This window comes from Poecilia reticulata, chromosome 16 (assembly GCF_904066995.2).
Source record: "Poecilia reticulata chromosome 16, P_reticulata-male-v2, whole genome shotgun sequence".
NCBI classification, from domain to species: domain Eukaryota; kingdom Metazoa; phylum Chordata; class Actinopteri; order Cyprinodontiformes; family Poeciliidae; genus Poecilia; species Poecilia reticulata.
Genome location: NC_088845.1, coordinates 13,991,587 through 14,014,218, shown reverse-complemented (window position 1 = coordinate 14,014,218; position 22,632 = coordinate 13,991,587). Strand labels below are relative to the sequence as shown.

At 40.8% G+C, this 22,632-nt stretch overlaps 1 protein-coding gene across 1 annotated transcript in view; it reads left to right on the top strand.

The window, feature by feature from the left end:
• ephb6 (eph receptor B6) overlaps positions 1–22,632 on the top strand; it is a 62,084-nt gene that overhangs the window by 37,184 nt on the left and 2,268 nt on the right. The window contains exons 6-17 of the mRNA XM_081597680.1: positions 14,572–14,727; positions 15,085–15,356; positions 17,067–17,148; positions 19,103–19,227; positions 19,317–19,479; positions 20,200–20,314; positions 20,429–20,484; positions 20,987–21,103; positions 21,182–21,429; positions 21,511–21,729; positions 21,819–21,968; positions 22,380–22,564. Of these exons, the coding sequence (XP_081453806.1) occupies positions 14,572–14,727; positions 15,085–15,356; positions 17,067–17,148; positions 19,103–19,227; positions 19,317–19,479; positions 20,200–20,314; positions 20,429–20,484; positions 20,987–21,103; positions 21,182–21,429; positions 21,511–21,729; positions 21,819–21,968; positions 22,380–22,564 (1,888 nt within the window). The remainder of the gene's footprint in view (positions 1–14,571; positions 14,728–15,084; positions 15,357–17,066; positions 17,149–19,102; positions 19,228–19,316; positions 19,480–20,199; positions 20,315–20,428; positions 20,485–20,986; positions 21,104–21,181; positions 21,430–21,510; positions 21,730–21,818; positions 21,969–22,379; positions 22,565–22,632) is intronic.

The following is a 22,632-nucleotide window of genomic DNA, read 5'->3' as shown; positions in this document are numbered from 1 at the left end:
TCACATTGGTGTTTTACTTTACGTTGGTCTCATAACATTGCATCTGTGGTTGAAGCACAATAAATTGTGTGGGATTTCAAGACGTTGATAAAGTAGTTGGGTTTTTTTTCACTCGTAGCCGTGAGCTTAATAGTTTCCTGCGCCGTCGTTTCCTAATAGAATAAACGGTCTTGAAAGTCTTGTTGTTGTGATAAATGCTGCCTAGAGTGGAAGCAGACATGTGACAAAGACCTCCTGTTCCCACAAGGTGCTCCTTCTCCTCACGGGTAATCCAGCCTTGACGTGTTGTGACATTGCCTTCTAACTGTCTTTGTGCGAGGTGAGCTCATTTGAATTCGGGTGTCCAAAGAGCCGCGCTCGCAGTCAGTCAGCTGTTTGGATCAATTTGTTTATTTTTTTATTTTCCCTCCCTGTCAGTTTTCCTCTCTGTTTTTTCCTGATTCGCTGAGCCTCTTGATCAATAGCGCTGTCGCTCTGATGCACTTCTGTGATTGATGAGGAGACCAGAGGGAATTGAGGGCAGGCAGGCTGAGGCGGGATGAGACGAAGAGACTCTATCCTCTCCATACGGTCAGTAATCACTGGAGGTTTTTCATCCAGAAATGCAGATAATTTACTGTCAAAGTGGGATTAATGGATCAAAGGAAGAAGGGATGCTTGTACAGCCAAGAGACAAAGAGATTTAAGAAAAGGTCAGAAATGGCAAAACTGGTTAAGGAGCACTTTACACTTCTTAAGATGTGTACAAGTAAGGCAGGAAAACTGAGACGTCCAGATGGACAGGAAGGAATATATATGAAGAGAGAGTGGGGTGGGGGAGAGGGGGAGAGGAAGAAAGGGAAAGAACCGTAGTGGGAGGGACATGACACATTTAGGTCATGGCGATGTAATGGCCACTCGTCTGTGAACAAGTGACAGAAACCGCAGGGGGAGAGAGTGGAGGAAAACTGGGGAGAGACTGAAAGATAGGAGGATGCAAGTTAATGACTTAAAGAACTGAGCAGGCAAAAAAAAAAAAAGTAAAGATGAGGAGGAGAATTTGGAGAGTTGTTGCGTACATGTGAGTCTATGTCACTGCGGTGCCGATGTTTGCTCGGCGGAGGCCTTGAAAATGCAAGGACCGGAGTCAAAAACTGCATCCTCACAGGAATTTCACCAGACGTAGTTGCTCAAGTCTTAACTAACGGTTAATCTTCAATCCTGCCAACTCAGCTGTGAAATGTGTTTGCGCTCCTTGCCTTTGCATCTGCGCTCAGCCTGCCGCTTTGTGTCCGTTGCATCTGACTGATGTCTGCTGACAAACCGGCCCTCGAAAACGCTCGGCCGCTGCAGCGAAGACCTCCGGTGGCCGTCCCGACGCGTTGCTGCCCGCGCCGTGGTCGCTCGGTGTTCCAGTTTGTGTTTTGTTGATCACTTCACTGACTAATGACGGAGGCCGGCGTCTGGTGCGTTGTTGTCCTCTCTGGTTCCATGGGAATGATGAGGCAGCAGGAAGACGGTTAACTGGAAACGCAAAGACCAAACCATTGTTCCCAGTTGAGACGAGTACCAGAGTTTCCTCAATCAGACATCTTGTTCTTAAGATTCAGATTTAATAATAAGATTTTTTATTTTTTATTTTGTCTAAATGCAGTAAATGAAACAAAAAGTGGTTGTTTTTTTTTGGGGGGGGGAGAAAAAACTTCATCCTCAAGACATAATTCAAATCTTTATTTTTGCACAACTACTCATATTTGTGGTGACTCTGGAGACTTTATTAAAGTAAATCTGTTATTTTTATGGAAATTATGGCATAACAATAAAAATTTAAACTTTTTAAAATAACAATATGATAGCAATGTTCAAGCCTTTTGTCACTTCCTCGTTTTAAACCTGTAGCCTATTTGCCAGAGGCAATTGTACATTACTCTTAAAGCCGTTCCAAAGTGTTTAATTATTAGCTGCAAATGAAATATGTTAATTTTCTCAATGTACAATACAAGAAACGGCAAAGCAAGAGAATGGTACATTTTACTCAAACAATGTAAACTTTAACCACAGGTGCAAAAAGACCTGAAAAATATCACACAGGAAAAAAGTAACATTTGTTTTTATTCAGTGTAGAAAAATCAAACCACGTGACGAAATAATTGTTTCTAATGAAAATCAAGGAACCCGACCCACAGCATCATAGATCCTCCATCATAGTTAAAAGTGAGTGAACATGAAGTGGTTTCCACATGTATATTTTTATTCCATCCCAAACTTACAGTCTCTTTTCCAATGAAGAAAGTGAACTCAATATAAAGTAGATTAGAGTGTTTGCTCTTTAAAAGCCTAACCCTATTTTAATGCATTTTGCACATTTTTAACCTTTAGCTTTTGAAAAGTCTGGATCCTTTCTAGAGACTCCATCACAGCTTTTCAGTTTAATTTTATTTGCCCAAAAACAAGACTGCCAGCTGGCTGCCTAAATGGGCTGAAGCAGCGACAATTTATTTTACTGTTTTTTTTCCCCCCTCCGTTGGAAAAATGTCCTCGATTGAATCAGGAGGACAAATCCTAAAGAAAACGCAGAAATTACAGCTCTGACTCTGTAGGTGGCAATAACGTGAACATTAATTGGCAAGCCGTCCTGACCCTCAAATTACAGAAGAGCAACACTCTAAATATAACTATTGAGATTCCCAAAACAAAACTGTAGCTCATTATTTCTTTCATGACTCTCACGCATTAATTTTGTCACCGCATGATACAACTTAATGGCCAAACAGTCAGGAAAATGTGAGCCAGACAAAAAAAAAAAAAAAAGACAAAACAACTCGAATGCTCTAGTGGTTTCTCGTACACAAAACAATGCTGGTAATGCACAACGCAGGCAGTTAAATGGTTATTGTTCACAGCATCTCATTTATTCATGTTTACGCATATTAGCAAAAAGAGGTTGAGTTTTCAGTCGAAGCTTAATCCCACCAAAAACGTGTCGCTTCCGTGCGAGTGCGAGGCGCGAACTGTCTCTATGAGCGCTGCTAGATTTTAGGAATAGATTCCTTTCATCTCCTATGGCGTGGACGCATTCCAAGATGGCAGAATTTAGGGCTCAAGTTGTGAAAAGAATAGTCCAGAAAGCATGAGACATCATTTTCACATGTGCAGATCTCGACTCCTTTGAGAATTGTGTAAGTCTCTGTTAATCCATCACATGCTTCTTGATTCTTCTGGCGTCATAGTCACAAAAACAACAGTTGGACTGATGATAAATTGAGACGCTGACTGAGACTTTGGACACTTGCAAAAAACAAAGACAGCATTTTGCGAAAAGATGATTAAAAAAACAAAACTCTTAATTTATCCTAAGAACTGTTGATCATATTTAAAAGAACACCCAAATTGTGACTGATCGGTGTGACATTCAGATGTCAGAAATTTGCTTGTAAGTCTTGAGAAAAATTGCAGAAGATGATTGCGCCAGCAGCTGCCTGCTGGTTTTTAATAATTTTCCTGCCAAACAGCATAAGGATGAGTTGGCCTTTTGACATTTTCAGCTCAAATGTGAAAGGGAGAAGCAGGGAGCGCACAGAAACATGACATGATTGCACCTGTTTGGTACAACATGAAACAGCTCTTCAATTTTTTTTTTTTTTTAGCCCCCCTCTGAGTTGCTTCCTCCTGGCGTCACATCGTCCTCTGACAGACGTCGTTTATTTGATTCCCTGTAAGCTACAGATGAGGATTTAGGACAGAGATTAGTGCCAAATGCCAAAATGAGCCTCGATTTCATTCGGTGCAACATGCTGCTGTTTGCGAGTGTGACCTGACTGACTGAAATATCCCACATGTCAGACTGTCCTGATTTACCAACGAAGAGAGGTTAGTCAGCACAAATCTTACTGGTGTATATTCAGAGGTAAAATCAGAGGGGTGATAGATGCAGTGCTGTAGGAATGTCTTTCCACACAAATGTTTAAAGTCAAAGATAAATCCACAAAGCAGTTTTCATATTTACCAGGTTTACAATTATTCTGTGTTTTCTCCTAGATAGTGGCTCTCAGTTTGCTGAAGTCCCAAAGACAAATTACTTTGCATCCCAAAGACATTAATCAACATTGACAAGTTGATTAATGTCAATGATCTTGCTTCTTTTAAAAGCTTTTATATCTGGGCATGATGGTTTGCTTTTTGAGATTTTGACGACAGGCTCTAGAGTTCAAGGGTTGATTACTTTTCCCTTTGGTTCTTTGGTTCTTCTGGATTTTGTTCATAGTCCCGTATTATTAGCAAGTCTTTTCAGGTCTAATTTCTGAAATAAGTTCCTGCTTTGGGGCAAAACATGAACAAAGCAATCAATGAAATAACTGATCAATGTTGACCTCTGGCTTGACCTCGCTGCAGGACGTTTCCAGGCCAACTGGATGATTGTGGTTGAACACGCACAGCCAAACGAAATCAATCACACGTTGGGGATTTTATTGAGCATACAGCAGTGTCAGAAAAGGGCCTGTGATGTTTACTCTAAAGTAAAATGCTTTAAATTATGCTTCACAGACTTCTTAAAGGAGAAATGATGGCAATCAGGATGTGTGTTTGCGAGATTTTACATTTTGAAAGTGCATCTTTTAGGCTAAAATATGACCAGATCTCGATTTTATTATGATACCTGCTGTTTGGGAAGAAGGTGAGTTATGTACATAAACACTGATAGAATCCAAATTGATGGATTATTTCCTGTTTTAGTTGTTCAAGGTAAGAAAATGAGTATTAGTTAAAACCTCTTTGTCAAGCCTGTGCTGTTTTTTTATTTGCTTTTCGTACAGTTACCTAACACGTAACAGTTTTGTTACGTGTTAGGTTGAAATGATCTAATCCTCAAGACCAATGCAACCATACTAAAACCCAAACAAACTGAAATAGGATGCAAAAAAATGATATAAAGAAATGTCACCCAAAATTTCTAAAAAAAAAAAAATTATCAAAATGTGTTGTGTTTTGGTAAGTTATTTTTCAAAACTGAAAAATAAATGACCCCTCTGAGCAGTCGACACATGCTGTCTCTAAGGCGATACAGTTAAAACAAGCTAATCCTAGCTACAGGATAAATCATGTAACTTAATCCGGCGTCTCTCCTAAAACCTCAGATAAACTTGTTTAGAGAAAGCAGTCGTGAATGTTGCCAGGGCTTTTGCTCTTGGCTGCCTAAGTGCAGAGCAGTACAGATTACAAAAAGGACACCGTGAGCACATAACTTCTTAGATGTGCGGTCAGTTCGCTCTTTACTTTGTTCACAGTCGATGTTTTCCATTGCAGCTGTCAAAGCTAAATGTATAAAGAATGTCATGGTTTGGATGTGTCTGTCTGTGGCGCAAAGAAGCCAAGTCACCGAGTGATAAACAGGTTTGGATTTTTAATGTGCTGTGTTCACAGAGTGACGAATATGTTGATTTTAAAATAATTTGTATTGAAATGGTGTGAGTGAGCGCAAACCGAAAACCGGACAGCGGATAAATGTCTACATTAACACTTTGTCCTGCTCTGCAAAGTTCTGGAAACACTAAAACTGGTCTGGCTGGGAAATCTTTCAAAGAAGTCCAAAATCCATCCTGTGTGCCTTCAGGTGTTATTTAAGGAGTGCAGTGCAGGAGTGAAGAGACTTCAGAAGTCCTCTCATAAAGTTTTGTTTGATCATGCAGTAAAGAGAACTGCATGAATCATGAGTCCTGTGACCTTTGTAGTGATTTGCAGTCTGTTGTTTGTGTGTTAGGCTTAACTCGCTGCTTTCCCAATTTTCCGTTTCTGCATCTCTTTTCTGGAAAACCCCCCGTCTGAATGTGACGACGCAAAATTTGCATGCCGTCGGCAGCCTGAGTGATCTTAACCAATCAGAATTGGCGGCAGTTGTGGAAATTCCTGATGCAGAAATGATTTCAGCTTACACAGGTCTGACTCAGGTCTACTTATGCTCACTTTATGTGCATTTCTAACGTTGTCCAGCGTTAACGTTGTCCAACGTTGACTTGCTGTATATCTGGCAATGCAGCCACTAGAGGGCAGTTCTGAGCTTCTGAACCCAAAGGAAAGTTTATAAAAAATACCAAACAATGAAGGAAATTATGATGATGTACACTCAGGAGGAGACATAAAGAGCACAGTAAAGGTGGTACATCACAGCCATTCTTGTCATTGTGTTTTTCTTGCTGCTCTCATGTGATCTTTACTGCGCCACATTTCCACCATGATCACCAGCGGTAACGCTCTGTTTGTTAGACACAAGACTTTGTATATGTCTGCATATCTAAGGTTGAGCGTGAACAGGACTCGAAATGTTTATTTTTTATTTCATGTAATGGCTGCAATACAAATGTCAAGTCAAGTTTATTTGTGTCGCACGTTCTCAGAAACAAGGCACTTCAAAGTGCTTTGCATCGTACAAACATTATACAGACATCAATAATGAAACGTGAAATATGTTGATCAATGTTAGCTAGCTTTTACTTTGAGACAGTGAATACAGTTTGAGTTTTCAAAGCTCTCTCCTTTATAAACATGTCACAATTTTCTGTTTTGTCTTACTTCTTATGAAAAATGTATTGAGTTCATTGTTTTGCATTGTTATGCAGAAAGCCCTTTCATTTAGGCTGCTTTATTTGTGAGCCACCAGAAGGGGGCAGCAGTCTTGGCAGCCCATCATCTCCCAAAGTATTCAAAGCAAATTTGAGACAGAGAAGATAAGAAGGAATAACAAGACATTTTTGAAACAATTTGCTACATTCTGGCAGCTCTTCCTCTCATTAGCCATTTTCTAAAACAGCATCTCTGTGACGTTTTGCCGCATTTAGTCGTCGCTGTGTATCTGCATGTCCGCTGGCCACACCTCGAGCTCTGAAGCATTGACTGGTTTTTAATCAGCAGCTCAAGCAGCAGATGATAGCCGATGGGCTGTCAGACTGCGCAGAAGGAGCCAACACACCCATTCAAGGACTGGCAGGGAAACGAAATGTAAATAGTGGAAACCGGAGAAGAAAAAGCTGAAGAGTCGACAGCAACAGGACTTGAAATGACAATTTTGCCTTGTAAACATGCATTTTCAAACAGATTCTTCAGATAAAATTCCCCCCCAAGTAGCTCAAAAACTGCTTGAATCTGAGCCGCGCTTATTTAGCCCAACCACATGCAATTTGTGTTTTTTATCCCGCCGTATGAGCTCCCGTCATGATGATGCCCTGCTCCTCAGAAGGGATAATAGAATGGTCTGAATATACTCGGTATCACACTACAGAGGGTTTATTTCATAAAATACGGTTCAAAAGGTTCTCGTCTATCCAGGACAGAAGCAGCACACAAAGGGGGAAAAAAGAGGCATAATTTTGCTCTTTGGAAACTGCAGATTTTCAAAAGTTTAATGAGTCCAGGACTGAAGTAAATATCCCAGTGAAAGGAACTGCTGCAATTATGATAATTTGCATTTGCTAATCTTTTTTTTTATATGGATGTTGGCTTGACAAAGACTGAGAGGGCCGTTATTCAGTTTGTGGGAAGTTCTTCTTCTTTGAAGATTCTTCTAACGCATTAATTCACCTCACCGGACTGAATACGGCTCGCAGAAGAAAGCAGAAATTATTTCTTTTATCAGCACCTGAATGAAATGTTCCACCTCAAACAAACAACACAGCTTATTTGTGTGGGGAAATCCAGAAGGAGGCAACGGCTGTTTTTTTACTTTTTACATTTGGGAGCGTGATTCTGCAGCTCAGACGAAAAACAGAGAGCAGATACGCTTCAGCTGAGAAGACAGGAAGTCAGAAAGACGAGGGCCGCTGAGAAAAACTCAAAGGTCCTCGTAGGTGGGCAGGTGCGTATACTGGACTCTCCTGCTGCGCGGTTGCATCAGCGGTGGAGCTTATGTGATTGTGCGCGTTTTTGTTTTTGTGTCAAAGAGCAAACAAGAAGGGAAAAAGCGAAAAAAAGAGAGAGAGAGAGAGAGAGAGAGAGAGAGAGATTATGCTGGGAGCCAGAAGAGGGGAATGAGTGCATGAAAAACGGACTAGAAGAGAGAGAGAAATTGGGTCACTGATCTACATTGCAGTGTATTATGTTGACATCAACTTACTCACCTCGCCGCCATCTTTTTTTTCTATTTTTCAGTTTATTTTATTTCCTGGGGAGAATAATTTCAATCTTTTTGTTATTGCTTTTTTTAGTTTGGTGTTCACCAAAATAATTGTATTCAGTTGGCTATATGTTTCTGACCGTTTCCTCCGTTATTCTTCAATGCATTTTATTGTCCTTTAATTACAATAACGTACAACGCAACATCAGATTAACTGGAACAAATATTAACGTGCTCATAGTTGGAGAATAATTAGCAAACACGTCATTATTTTTAGCTGTTTATATTTATTTTACTTCATCTGGTTTCTTTAAGCACAATATTTCCTCTTTGTTGTGAGCGATTGTGATAAAATGTCTGCCTTACAGTTTGTGAAACGGGCAGAAAGCGTGGATGGACGGGCAGAGCTGGGGGAAAGGTGGGGGTTGCAGATCAAGCAGAAGGGCAGAGGGCATGCGTTCTGATTGGCTGATGTAATCAGGTGGATATGAGGAGGAGGAGGAGGAGGAGGAGGAGGAGGAAGAGGGTCGAGCCGCTGCATCTAGAGCGCGTGTTGGCGGCGATGATGAGAGCCTTTGTAGCAGAGTCATGTTTCATGTCAGAGCCGTCCGGGAACGCATCTGTTAATGTACAGCGAGGAAATAAATGATGGAGGAACTCGGCTCCAGACGCTGACTCTGTTATTGTTTTTCTTGTTCATTTTTCTGCAGCTTCCTCTGCTAACCCGTCGAATATACGGCTGGAACCAGATCCATGTACAGAAATTTGCATAACCGACTTTCACTGTCGGATATGAAATCTACGCTTTTCCTGTTTTTGATCGGTCAGGATTACCAAAATCATTTTTATCAGAATAATCAGAATTAATACTTGGCTCAAAGTTTTTCAAAAATGTAAACAATTTGTGAAACATCTGATGATGATGTCATGACTTTTGTAGCTTCTGATTCTCACGCCGTTAAGCTAAACAGAGACACACCAGTGGCTGTGCTTTGGCAAAACCTCAAACGTATTTTCTCCTTGTGATCAAGAAAAATTTTTTATGAAATCGTCTTGGGCATCAGGTGGACGATTTGTATTTTTTTTTTATTTAACCAGGAAAGTCCCATTGAGATTAAATTCCTCTTCTTCAAGGGAGTCATGGCCAAGAGGCAGCAAAAGATGCCGGGGACTGCCATGATCACCTGCTCCAGTAATTATGTGGGCAACGTAGGGATTTACAGATAAAATGTTCAGGATGGATGGCAAATGTGCCTCCGCAGAATAAAAGCAAAAAACTTTGCAAAGATGCTGTCTGTGCAGCTGGTAAGGCAGTTTAATTAGTAAACACTAAAATGAGTTTGTACTGACATGGGCTGAAAGGCTGCTCAGGAAGGAAGAGGCCAAAATGCACTCAGGAACAGAAGTATATGGATGTGGTCGCATCAAGTTGTGTCGTTTTCCTGCAGGAGAGACCTGTGCACTTTTCAACATATGTGAAATGATAAGGAAAGAACAATATGGGGGAACGTGTTATCAGGACATCTGTCAGAAAGTTAAAGATTGAATGAAAAAAGAACCCAAAGGATGCAGCCAAATTAGTCCCAACGTAGCTTAATGACAGCAGATTTAATGGTTTTGAGTCACAATAATAATAATAAAAAATCCTTATTTGAGTCCCATGGAACAAGTCTGTACAGATCTTAAAATATTCTGAGCAAACCTACCTACAAATTTGACTAAGTTGAGGAAAGATGCCCAAAACATTTGAACCAAATCAAAGTTTAAAGGCATGTCTAACAAATATCAACGAAATGTATTTTATTTTCTGAAATTGAAATATGCTATATACTATATTACTGAGGATTCAAGGTTTGCTTACAAAATGACTTCTTTTCTGATCTGCACACACTAATGTGCACACTATCTCAAAGACAGACCAACAATCACTCAGAGCATTTATATATGTTATTTATGTTTATGTCCCATTTTCCTCTTGATGCCATCAATATATCATACTCTGTGTAATAAATGAGATTTGCGTTTAGAAGAGAATTGCAAAACTAACTCTCTGCTGATATCCAGACTTGTTCAGATGCGTCATCCTCCCTCCATCCTTCTCTGGCTGTCCGTCTCCGAGTTCACCTCTTCTCTTTCGCCGTCTCCCATCACTCGTTCTCTTCCCGCTGCCTCCCTTTTCACACCTGTTTGATCGCTGAGCAAGCTTTCAGAGACAAGTGAGAACACAGAAAGCCTTTTATCTGTTTATTCCTCCCCTCTTTCTCATCCTGCCTTCTTATTTTCTCCTCCCACGCTACCAAACCACCACCTCTCTCACACACACACACACACACACACACACACACACACACACACACACACACACACACACACACACACAGAGCCATCCACGCTCATTCAGCATTTAAAGCTTGAGACGCGCTACATGTCTCTGACAAGGTTATATAAATAAGGTCAGACATTCCCTCTCTGCAGACCAGAGACACCAGACACACACACACATGCACGCGCACACACACATCATCCTTCATTCTCCAACTCAAAAAGTACTTTAAAGCTGGTTAAAAACATATGAGTGGCTCTGTTGGTTACACCTGCGGGTTCTGGTGGTATCAGCCTTCCATTTGCACCCAGCAGGAAGATGCAGCAGAGCTTCTCCAGGTGCAGAGACTCCACTTTAAGGTTACAGACAAAGTGAACCTGTTTTAAATGATGCAGCCTGTAATAGACACCGCTCCAGGCGCGCTCACACATACCTCCACGCAGACTTTAAAAACAGAAGCAGACCAACCCACAGGCTGCAGGCTCTGTGTTCTGGTGATCTGAGAGCCGTCGAGGTTCCGGCAGGTTGCTGCAGAAGGTGATGTCTCACTCAGGTCGACCTCGGATGTCTCACAGTTGACGCCAACAGTTGACCCTCATCGCAAGTTGCTTTCAAAACTGAGGAACGTCGGCGTAGGCAGCTGTGTTTGATATTCTGTGTGGGACAGAAATAGTACAGGCAGCCTTTCCACAGGAAAGTGCTATTCCTATCAATTTAATTGCATCTCATTGTACACAAATAGTTACACAATATTTAATGAAATATATCAGTACTAATTCATTCTGTGATCGTCTGATTGTATGATTTTCTAAATAGTTAAAAACTAAATGCCTTCTATGTTATTTGAGTGTTTGTACCTCAGTGTGACGGTTATGAAGCAAATCAGTTGAGTAAAATTAATTTAAAATCTTTCCTCTTGTCTGTCACAAGACTTAATGAATTTAAATGTCCTTAAAACATTCAGATTGATTGATTAACCGTTTTAATTTACAGTTATTCTCTGTTTTATTTTGGTATTTATCCTTCATAACGTTTGTTTGGTCATTATAATTTGTTATTGATTAATAAAGCTATTTGTAGTCTTATAATAGAAATCCATAAAGAATGTTTGTCACAGTCTGAGCCCAAAGGGAAGCTCTTATCCAATTAAATTCATATTTTCAAGGAAATGGAGAGACAAATTGAAAAACTGACTGAGACATCTTGTTCTGTGACATTTAATTTCTTTTTGACAAGACAAAATTGCATGCGTGAGTCACACTGAGCGATAAACTTAAACTTGCACACAGCTATTTTTCACATTTTTGGGGGCATGTAAGTTAATTTTATTTATGTAGCACATTTTGCAGATGTGAATCACAAACGGCTTCACAAAGACAGCATGAAAAGAGAAACATGATTAAAGAGGAAAAAACTAACTAAATAATACGGACAATTTAAAACAAGCATCTGGATTAGGTTAAGGTAGTCTTGACATATTGAATGCGCTTTTATTCCCCACCATTAATTAAATATCCTCAAAATAAAGGCAGGAGTTTTATAAAACTTTTTTTGTGTGAGATTATGACATTTATTGATTTTTTTCAAGGTTTTTTTTTCTTCAAATCTCTGCCAGTTGTGCCAATATATGTGAAGGTTGACTGAACGAGATATGGAGTAAAATTGAGAAGACTGTTCCCTCAGTTTTTGAAACTCATAAATGATATCATATAATCAGTTTCCTTTTGAAAAGGTTGAATAAACTGTTTTCCTCTGATTAGAATGAGTGAGGGTGATCTGTTTGGCTGCTGATTATCTATTAATTTCTAATTTAATCATTTTTGATCAAACAAATCAACCTAACGGCGCTCACAGAGCGTTTATACTGTGGGAAAGTAGCCGATCTTTATGTTAGGCCGGTGCGTTGGGTGTGCTCTGCTCAACCTGGACCACATCCTCTGTAAAAACAATTAAATGACAGAGCAGGGAAAAGTAGCAAACAGCTGTGAACTTCTGAACCAAAGGAAACCACAAGTGGTGCTGAAATGCTTTTAAAACTTCAAAACACATGTTGACAGGACTGACCAAAGCAATAAAAAAAAAAACAACCTAAAACACCAACATGACATCCAAACACAATTCAGACCATTTTAGTAAAAACCCTCTAAATACAGTTTGATGTGGGTGAGCTCTATAGTTTTTCTCCTAACAGATACTTTGACTTTTTTTTTTTACTTTTTTTTATGGAAACAAATTATTGTGGTGAGCATAAAGGGGTTCTCTCCAAACCTTTCTTGGAGTCTTGGTGTCTTTGGTATGGTTTTATTTAAGTGGGTCCGCCCCAAAACAGGATTCTGCTCTGGATGCACACACACTAGAGGTGCTGCACTTGGGACTGGCTCCAGCATCGGTAGGAAATTAACAAGTTTGTGCATAAAACTTAAACTCTAACACTCAGCATTCACAAAACATCCATATACGTGATCAGTTTGTTTACTTACTCCAGGCTTTTCTTTAAATACTTCCAATAGTTCAGTGCCAACTCAGCACAAGCCAACGGATTTACTTGAGAGATTAACTTGTCATAGTTAAAACCGCTGATGCACTGATCAGATTTTTGAGTCTAATTTCCAGTCTTTTTTTTACTTTTTTTCTTTCGTAAAGCTCTGATCTGCACGTACGACTTTTAGCCAAACCGATTTCTTCTTAAGAACTACAAAACAAGAACATATAAAAACAGGATTCATAGTTTTATTTTCTCACCTTTATGTTGCGTGTGGTCATTATTAACATCAGTATGTTTGTAAAATCGGACAAAATTACATATCTTCAACATTTATATTAGCAATTTGCAAAGTTAGCTTGGCTACTTTAACTAAAACTGTAGTCTCCATGTTTAAAGAGAATGCAACTCCTAACTTTGAGATTTCCAAACAGTTGACAACATTTTAAATCCATTGTTTTTGTGACAGAGGACCATTTGAAGCCAAAGGGATAAAACAACAGGAGCAACAGGAAGACTGTAGTCCATTTAGCCTTCCTGTTATCTGCTGAAAGTGTTGCTCTCTCAGCCTGAACAATCACGTCAAAGCATACTGTAGAAAACATTGTTTTCTGTTAAATAGCTTCTTGCATCAGTGTTCTTCAGACTTAATATAAACACCATTGACCCTGAAGATGGCAAACTTTTTGTTTCCTCCTACCATCTAATTGCTGTTACTGTGACAAGGGAGCTCTTTGATATGAAAAAGAAATCCATCTTTTTAACACAGTAACATTAAAATATGTTCAACAATATTCTGTCCAGTGGACCTCCAGCTGTATTCATAGTTCAGTATTTGCAGATTTTTCTGTGGAATTTGACTCAAAACTATTTGAGGATTTTTAGTCATAGACCATATCTAAAATATTCTAAAGAAAATGCAGCTTTTAAGCTGAAATACCTCGACACAATGCTACTGGACACATGATTAGCTGGTGCTTGGAATCAACCAAGGATCATCATTCATTTTCATTTTGATATGCGCCAAAAATGTTCTGGGTTCAAATCTAGTCCAAGGACTTTCAGCACTAAGTCTGCATGTTCTCTCCAGTAACTTAAGTTTAAACCGTGTGTTGTGGGTGTTTTAATAAGCTGATTTCCTAATTTCTTGTAGCAGCTACAGTGCTAACACTAGATTGTATAAAAACATGACGAGCAATAAGAAATCTGGTGTTATTTGTGTTATTTTTGTGTGTCTGTCCTTCATCATGACATCAGGAACTTCATTCCTAATCCATCTCCAATAAACGCGATGTTCTTAGCCGCTGCTGGTGTGAAGTTGCATTATAAAAATTAAATCACAAGGGGGAGGAGGTCTGCAGCTCTGGCATCCTTCTCTTGTCTGTGCTTATGACTTAGCAATGAGAATGAAGAATAGATTTTAAGAAATCTTTTTTTATAAAGGACTAAAGAAATGATATCACTTCCATATTTTGCACAAATGCATCTTTTTTCGTGATTATAAATTTGTCTGGTACACATATTCATAGCTTATTGTGTTGTTGCTCTGCCCAGCGCTTTTCTTCAAAGCTTCAAGGCTTCTGTCGGATTGTGGCTCATAAGGATCAGCAACCACATTTATTGTATCATTTGTCACTGTGAAAGTACTCAACCATCTTTGTGCCCTTTTCTGTCTCTCCGCAGCCTGTCCTGTGGGCTACTTCAAGTCTGTGTCTGGCTCCAATCCCTGCTCCGTGTGTCCGTCCAACAGCAGAACCAGCCAGGAGGGATCGAGTGTGTGCGAATGTCGCAGTGGCTTTTATCGTGCAGCCAACGATGCCAACTCGACCGCCTGCACAAGTGAGCCTTGTGTGTTTGTTTGTTTATGCCCAACTCTCTTGGAGATGTGCAAGGGGCCCCCCCTGGAGTCAAACTGTGGAAATAATCAAGTTACAATTACCAAATCCATCTTGTTTTATGGATTGCATGTACAAAAGACAAACCTGAGAAGCATTAAAGAGCTGTTCTCGCTTAAGAAATGCATCACCGTCAAGCTATTTCATGAGCCTCTTTCCATTACTTTTATACAGGAATAAATGGCTTTGCCAGCATGAAACCTTTCTTGTGTCATAAACTTTTCACCAGACGCTTCAGTCTAAGTATCCCCTGCTTATATTATACATGCCGAACCCCCCTGCTCCCTCTGTTTTTCCTCAGCTCCTCCTTCTGCTCCAGTATCTCTGACATGGGAGTATGAAAGCGGCGATGGAGGAGTCTCCTTAAGATGGCGTCCGCCGGTGGAAATGGGAGGTCGCACTGAAGTGTGGTACGGTGTAGTTTGTCGCATTTGCCCTTCGCCCACCTTCAGCAACCCAGCCGCATGTTCCTGGTGTGGAGAGGGAGTCACCTTCAGTCCGTCACAGACCAACCTGAAGCAGACTAAAGTCACCCTCAACAATCTGCTGACCAGGGTCACTTATCTCATACAGGTACTGGTCTCTGTAGGAATGAATGATTTCTCATTATATAAATAAAACTTTTATTTATTAATGAATATCCAATATTAGACAACTTTCAGCCCGGAGTATGATTCCTGTTGAACGATGTAAACACACAATGATTTGTTTATATTTAAATATTTAAAATTTTTTGTTGAAATCAAGACAACACAAACATTTTAATTTAGATTGCATATCAGTGTTTGTTTTTCATTGCAGATTCTGTTTTCGGAACAAATATCAAGGGAAGGAAGAAAAAAAAGATTTTTGTGTCTGAATGTGAGCCTTATTCTACTGTCACTATAAAAATGTTGCTCAACAGCAACATACACAGCAGCTGCATCTGTCAAAACTAAATACAAGAAAGATGACAATATGATGGTGAAACAATGAAAACTGATTATGAGCTAATGTTAGCTTTGATCCCAAGCTAACAGCACAGCCAGCTGCCACAGGAAGTTAGAAAATAATCAGATTTTGACTCATTGCTTCAAAAAATGTAGGATTTTTTATGATCAATTTATTAAATTGTTGCCAGGTTGAAAACATTTAGCCAATTAAACTATTCCAGTGTGGACTGTAAGAGTGTGAAACACATGAGACTACAGGCGTTTAATATTAACATTGGTAATAGTCATTAAATTTAACAGAAAGGAGTTCTAATACTATCATTTGTACGGGTGAGTTTCTGTCCTTTCTAGGTCGTGCCCAAGTTGAAACCAACTTGTAGACACAATTCATATTAGTCACTTGAAACGTTTCAACCAACTGGAAGTTGTTGTTTCAGCCAGATAACCCAGTGACAAGAACTAGTCAATATCTAGTTTTAAATCTTGTGTTAACTCTAGTCACACGTTTGACTCAAAACTCTTGTGCTGTTAAAGCAGCTCAGGTGCCATTTGATGCATATTCAACACACAGCAAGACTTGTAAAGGGAGTGCTTTGCTGCCACCTAGTGGTCAAGGTGTGACCTACATCTGATTAATGTTCTTAGTTGTATTTAAAATATTGTGGCGAAGACCAATAATTGCACATAAACATATGTTGCAATTAACCTTCAAAGCCACGTTAGAGCACCACACACCTACATTTTAGCTAGATAAAATTCAAACGTGCAATCTTTATTGAATCCAGCTTCTGCTTGACAGAAAAAATACAAATAAATAGTTTTTTTATATCCATTTGTAGATCAATTCAGGTATTAAAATATTTCCAGTTTGAACAACACGCTCTAGATGTTTGCTCAACTTTTTTCTGGCCTACTCCAAAACCCTCGCTCATTCAGCACAAACCTCTCCTCCCCTTCAAGCTGCACATGCTCTAATTACTGACTTTTTCTTTTCCTGGTTCTGTCTCTTCCGACTGATCAATGAAACAGGTTGTAAATTGGGCTTTGAGACCTTCATGTGAGTGCCGAGGCCTTTTCAGTGTTCACATAAGGAAGATTTTAGAGGGTACGAGCTGAATTAATTTAAAAGCCCCTCATCATCAAATACACACATTTATTATTTAGTTCCACACAGCTCAGTTGGAATCATGGCCTATTTCTTATTCATTATGGGGAGATATTTCCCATTCACTGGGATGTGTTGACTTGACATGGTGAATGCTCCGTGGCTGTCTTTGTTTCTTGCGTGTGTCGTAAATGTCAGCGTTGGCTCTGAATGTCACGTCAGTGTGTGTTTTCTCCATATTGACAGGTGCAAGCAATGAATGAGGTTTCATCTTTGAGTCCTTTTCCAGCTCGATACACAAGCATCAATTTCACCACCAGCCAGTCAGGTGAGAACGGGACAGAGCGGATGAAAAAGATGAGATGAAAGAAAATGAGAAGCTCTGTGGATCCTGTGTCTGTGTGTGTGTGTGTGTGTGTGTGTGTGTGTGTGTGTGTGTGTGTGTGTGTGTGGGTGGGTGGGGGGGGGTCTGTCTGTCTGTCTGTGTGGGGGTCTCTGCCCCTCCTCTTTTATCTCTTTTGGTGCTTCAGCCCCATCTTTTCTGCTGCCGCTCTCTGGACGAGGGGTCGCTCAATGTTTCAGCGTGCTGTCAGATCTCATTATGATCTCCGAGTGGGAAGAAAGGGACGAATGAGAGATGGGAAGACAAAGAGACGGACAGAAAGAGAGATGAAAGCAAATGAGTCGGGAGACAAAAGGAAAGCTAAGCGCTGTACAGATCAAGTGCATGATTTTTGTAGCTTTCCAAGAAGCCAATTACGAGAAACTTGAACTTTAATTGATCTAAATTATCCAACAACCCAGTGTAGGGGCCTCAAGAGATTATCGATTAAATACAAAGAAAGTTTTCTGTAGCTTGAGTCGCCTTGCCATCGCAGTGACTGTAACGAGATCCTGCTTGGCGCTCCATAAAACTCCACTTTTAGACGCTCTTGAACATCCCACACAGGTTACGTAATACTGCCCCCATGTGGTTACGAATCTTCGGTTAGGATTTAATTCAGCTACAATGAAATTTGATTAGGTTAAATCATTGTAAGCGAGATTCAGTTAATTGCATGTATACTCTAATTAGCTGCAGTCCAGTTCTATTTAGATCAAAACCACTACTGAATTGATCCTCACAAATACAGGGTGTTTCTTAATTAATCTGATTAACACCAAAAACTTAATGTTAGTTTAATAACTTACAAAAGAAAAATTAAACACATTTATGATATGGATTGACTACACTTACAGTGATACATTTATGCCTGCTTATGTTGATAATTATGGTTTGCAGCGAGTGAAAACACAAAAATGAACATCATCAGATGACAGAATGTTACATCAGAACAGCAAAAATAGGATTTTAAATCAGAAATGTCATCCTTCTGAAAAGTATGTCAGAGTACTGTACAGTATATGCACTCAGTACTTGTTCAGGCCTCTTTTGCATGAATTGCTGCATCAGTGCAGTATAGCATGGGGGGATCAGTCTGTGGCTCTGCTGAGGTGTCAGTGTTGTGTAAATATAAATATTAGCCTTCAGCTCGTCGTTTTGCTCTGCTGTCTCTTATCTGCCTCCAGACAATAACTTATAGCTAGTCTGCTAGCCATTCAATCTATGATACCGTTGTCATTAAAGAAAACGTCAGTGTCCCCGTAAAGCTTCTCAGCAGACCACAAAGTGTTTAAAACTTTAGCTTTGCTGGTTTTTGGACAATTGACCAACACCAGAAACTTCACGGAACCTCTAAGTTGCATTCTCTGCTTCTCCATTCTTCTACAATTAGTTTCATTTTTGGATTACTAAGCAACAACCATATATTTGTTTCCTCTTCCTTAACGCTACTAAGTCACCACTGATGTCTCCGATTCGGGGATGGCTTAACACCACAGATGCAATAGTTGCATCCCATGTTTTGAATGTGTTTGGCTCTTAAAGCACTGACTCAGCAGCAGTATATATTTTGTGAATTTCCTCCAAAGTCTTGAATTAAAAGAGTTGAATTGACTTTACAATCTTCTCAAGGCCTGAGAAACCTGTTGTCTGTGCATCTTTTTCTACCATATTTTTTCCTTCCACCCATCTTTCCCTTAATATGTTGGGATACAGTACTCTCTAAACAGCTCTGACCTTTTGTGACTTACCCTCACGATATGTGACTTATCTGTGTAACATTTTTAATAACTTTTTTTATTGTTTTTTTTGTCTGTGTCATTGACTTTTATGTTGTCTTTTGCTGTAAGCCATAATCATCACACCAGATATGAAACTGGTGTTGTCTCACCCACCACAGTTCCCAGCACAGTTCCCATGTTGCACCAGCTGAGCCGAGCCCCAGACTCCATCACGCTCTCGTGGCCTCAGCCGGATCGACCCAACGGAGACATCCTGGAGTACCAACTACGATATTACGACAAGGTGTGTTTGCAAACCAGTTTAATAACTTTCACATGCCTTTTACTTGGCTAGAGAAAATGAACGGGACTTTTTTTGCCTGCGTTCCTCAGGGCTCAGACGTGGACAGTGCCATGATGGTGTACAGCGAGACCAACACGGTGACCGTCAACGCCCTGATTCCCGGCTCCATCTACGCCTTCCAGATCCGAGCTCGAAATGAACGAGGCTACGGCCCGTACAGCAGCACCATCTACTTCACAACGCTGCCGCTCGGTACCTCAACTCGTTATTACAGTAAAAAAATAAAAATAAAAAATTGAGTTACACTTGTGGGATTTCATCGGCTGGAAATCGGCACCAGCAAAGCTGAGAGGGATAGTGTGTTAGATGATGGATGGATGGATGGATGGATGGATGGATGGATGGATGGATGGATGGATGGATGGATGGATGGATGGATGGATGGATGGATGGATGGATGGATGGATGGATGGATGGATGGATGGATGGATGGATGGATGGAAGGAAGTGTAGTCCTGGGACAATAGTTAGTATTATTATGACAATGAAATATTTAGGATTAGATTATTTATTTTGATGCTGTTGTTAGTTGGTTTCACTGCGTTTCTCACGTCCATAATAAAAAAAAACATTCCTTTTCTTCTTAAAATATACTTTTAAAAATGAATTTAAACTTTGAAAATTGTTTCAAAGTTATTTTGCTATTACAAGACGTAATAGCAAAAGATCCAGAAATATCACCAGATAATCCCTTTAAACATGCTTTTGACAAATTGAAACAAATTGGACATCATCTATGTTTATTGTTCTGTACAAAGCAACTTACATAAACAATAGGGTAACTAAGCACAGGGGACATTTCAAGGGCAAATCTTTTCGGGTGGAAACGCTAAAACTGTGCATTCAAATTGAATGTGTTCAACAGTAGAGGTTTGGCTCTGAGCCTGGACTGTCCTGTTGTGTCTCCCACAGAGGAGCATTCACAGCAGATCCAGAACCGACTTCCTCTGCTCGTCGGCTCAGTGATGGGCGGGGCAGCGTTTCTCCTCGTGGTGGCAGCAATCATTGTCGTGGTTGTGTTTCGCAGGTAAGTCTTTAAGAATATGCATTCATGCTTTTATGTTCTCAATTATCAACTATCATGTTTGTTTGTTTGGGTTTTTTTTTTTAGAAATTGACATGCTTTTTATTCATTTTGCAGCAAGAGGAGAGAGAGTCCTTACAGCGACCGGCTTCAGAGGTACATCAGTAATCGTGGTGAGTATGTTTAGTTTACTGAAACTTTATCAGGTTTATTTATATGTGCATAATGAGACAAAGACGTAACAGCAAAAGATCCAGAAATATCAACAGAACGGCTTAAAACTTTCGCAATCCATCTGTAGCTGAATATTTTTTTTCCGAATAAATGAAATTTATATTTATTTTTGTAAAGAGTAGATTAGTGATACTCAGAAGGATCATCCCAATTTTGTGATAAGAAAATCTGTGTTGGGATTTATGTCAATAAGTGGCTAAAATCCCTGATTTCTTTTCTTTAGAGGTTTTGTTGGCTCTAGTGGCCTTTATTTGAAAATAGTTTGACAGGAAAGAGGGTTATCGGAAAGGGTGAAGACATGCGGCAAATGTCACCAGGCCGGGAATCGAGCCTGCGACCACCGGCATGAGGACTAAGGCCTCAATACATGGGTTCTGCTTTGCCCCTGCTCCACCACAGCACCCCCTGATTTCTTTTCTAAGATTTGATTTGTATTTCCAGGTGGTGTTAAATATTATGTGGACCCGTCCACTTATGAAGACCCCAGTGAGGCCGTTAAAGAATTTGCCCGTGAAATAGAGCCTTCTCACATCAAGATTGAGGAGGTGATTGGTGCAGGTTGGTTTGATGTCCTCCTAAATCTCTCCTGTAACCTTCTCAGCTCTGGCTAACTGGTTTGGCTCTGTCCCCATTCAGCCCAGTTTGGCGAAGTGTCTCGTGGACGTTACCGTCCTGTGGGCCGCAGGGAAGTGCTGGTGGCCGTGAAGACTCTTCGCTGGGGGGCGTCTGACAGAGAGAAGGGCATGTTTCTCAGTGAAGCGGGGGTCCTGGGACAATTTGATCATCCCAACGTGCTGAAGTTGGAGGGGGTCGTCACGCGCACTCCTCCGGAGAGGATCATCACAGAGTTCATGGAGAACGGACCACTGGATGGTTTCCTCAGGGTGAGAAAACGTCTCTTTTTTTTGTTTGCGCCATCGGACTCCATGTTACAACTCAGATTTTCTGTCCCACTTCCTCTGCAGGAGAACGAAGGTCAGTTCAGTGTCCTCCAGCTGGTTGGGATGCTCAGGGGGGTTGGTGCTGGGATGCGGTATCTCTCCGAGAGAAACTTCGTTCACAGAGACCTGGCTGCCAGAAATGTGCTGGTCAACTCCAACCTGGTGTGCAAAGTTTCTGACTTCGGCCTCTCCAGACTCATGAGGGGTCTGGATCACAACATGCCCACATACACCGCCTCTCTGGTGCGCTCCGAGACCATTGTTTTCATTTCATTTGACTTCTTTGATCGGTGATTGTCAGTCCGACTGTCTGGCTCTGTTGTCTCTATCAGGGCAGTAAGATTCCAGTGAGGTGGACAGCACCAGAAGCTTTTCAACATCGAAAGTTCAGCACAGCCAGCGACGTCTGGAGCTTCGGCATACTGATGTGGGAAGTGATGTCCTACGGAGAGCGCCCGTACTGGGACATGAGCAACCAAGAGGTGAGGATGGGACTGTGACCTAAGCGGAAATTTGGTGATTGGTGAGCATACTGCATACTCACTGCAGTCCAAAACTGTGCAGAACTGCTTTCCCCCCTGGAAATGTAGACCCTCTCCAGAATGCCTAGATTGATTACATTTAAACTCATAGAGGGTTTGCAGGAATAATTTTTGTGCACATTTCTACTTTTTTGCTTGTTTTTGATTTTACATATACATGCTGATACAGAATAAATGCGCTCCCTTTCTCCCTGCTTCTTGAATATTTTAGTAGTTCACAAAATGCCAAAGCGCTAAAATCTCCATAGTGTTCCTCCAAATGCTCTTACAAGCACACATTGACCTTTTCCGGGAGCCTCGTCTCTCTTCATCCGTGCGTAACCTGGGCATTCGGTGCCTGTGTGTCTGCAGGTGATGAAGGCGGTAGCAGATCAGTATCGGCTCCCTCCACCTCACAACTGCCCCCCTGCCCTCCACTCCCTGATGCTTCAGTGCTGGCAGGCCGAACGAGGAGAGCGGCCAGGCTTCGACCAGCTCCTCTCCTCCTTGGATCGGCTCATCAGGCACCCTGCCTCCCTCAAGGCCGAGCCAACTCGGTGAGGCAGCAGCAGCTTCGAAACACGCACCGGTTCAAGTTTCTCCGCAACAATGCATCTCATCCTGT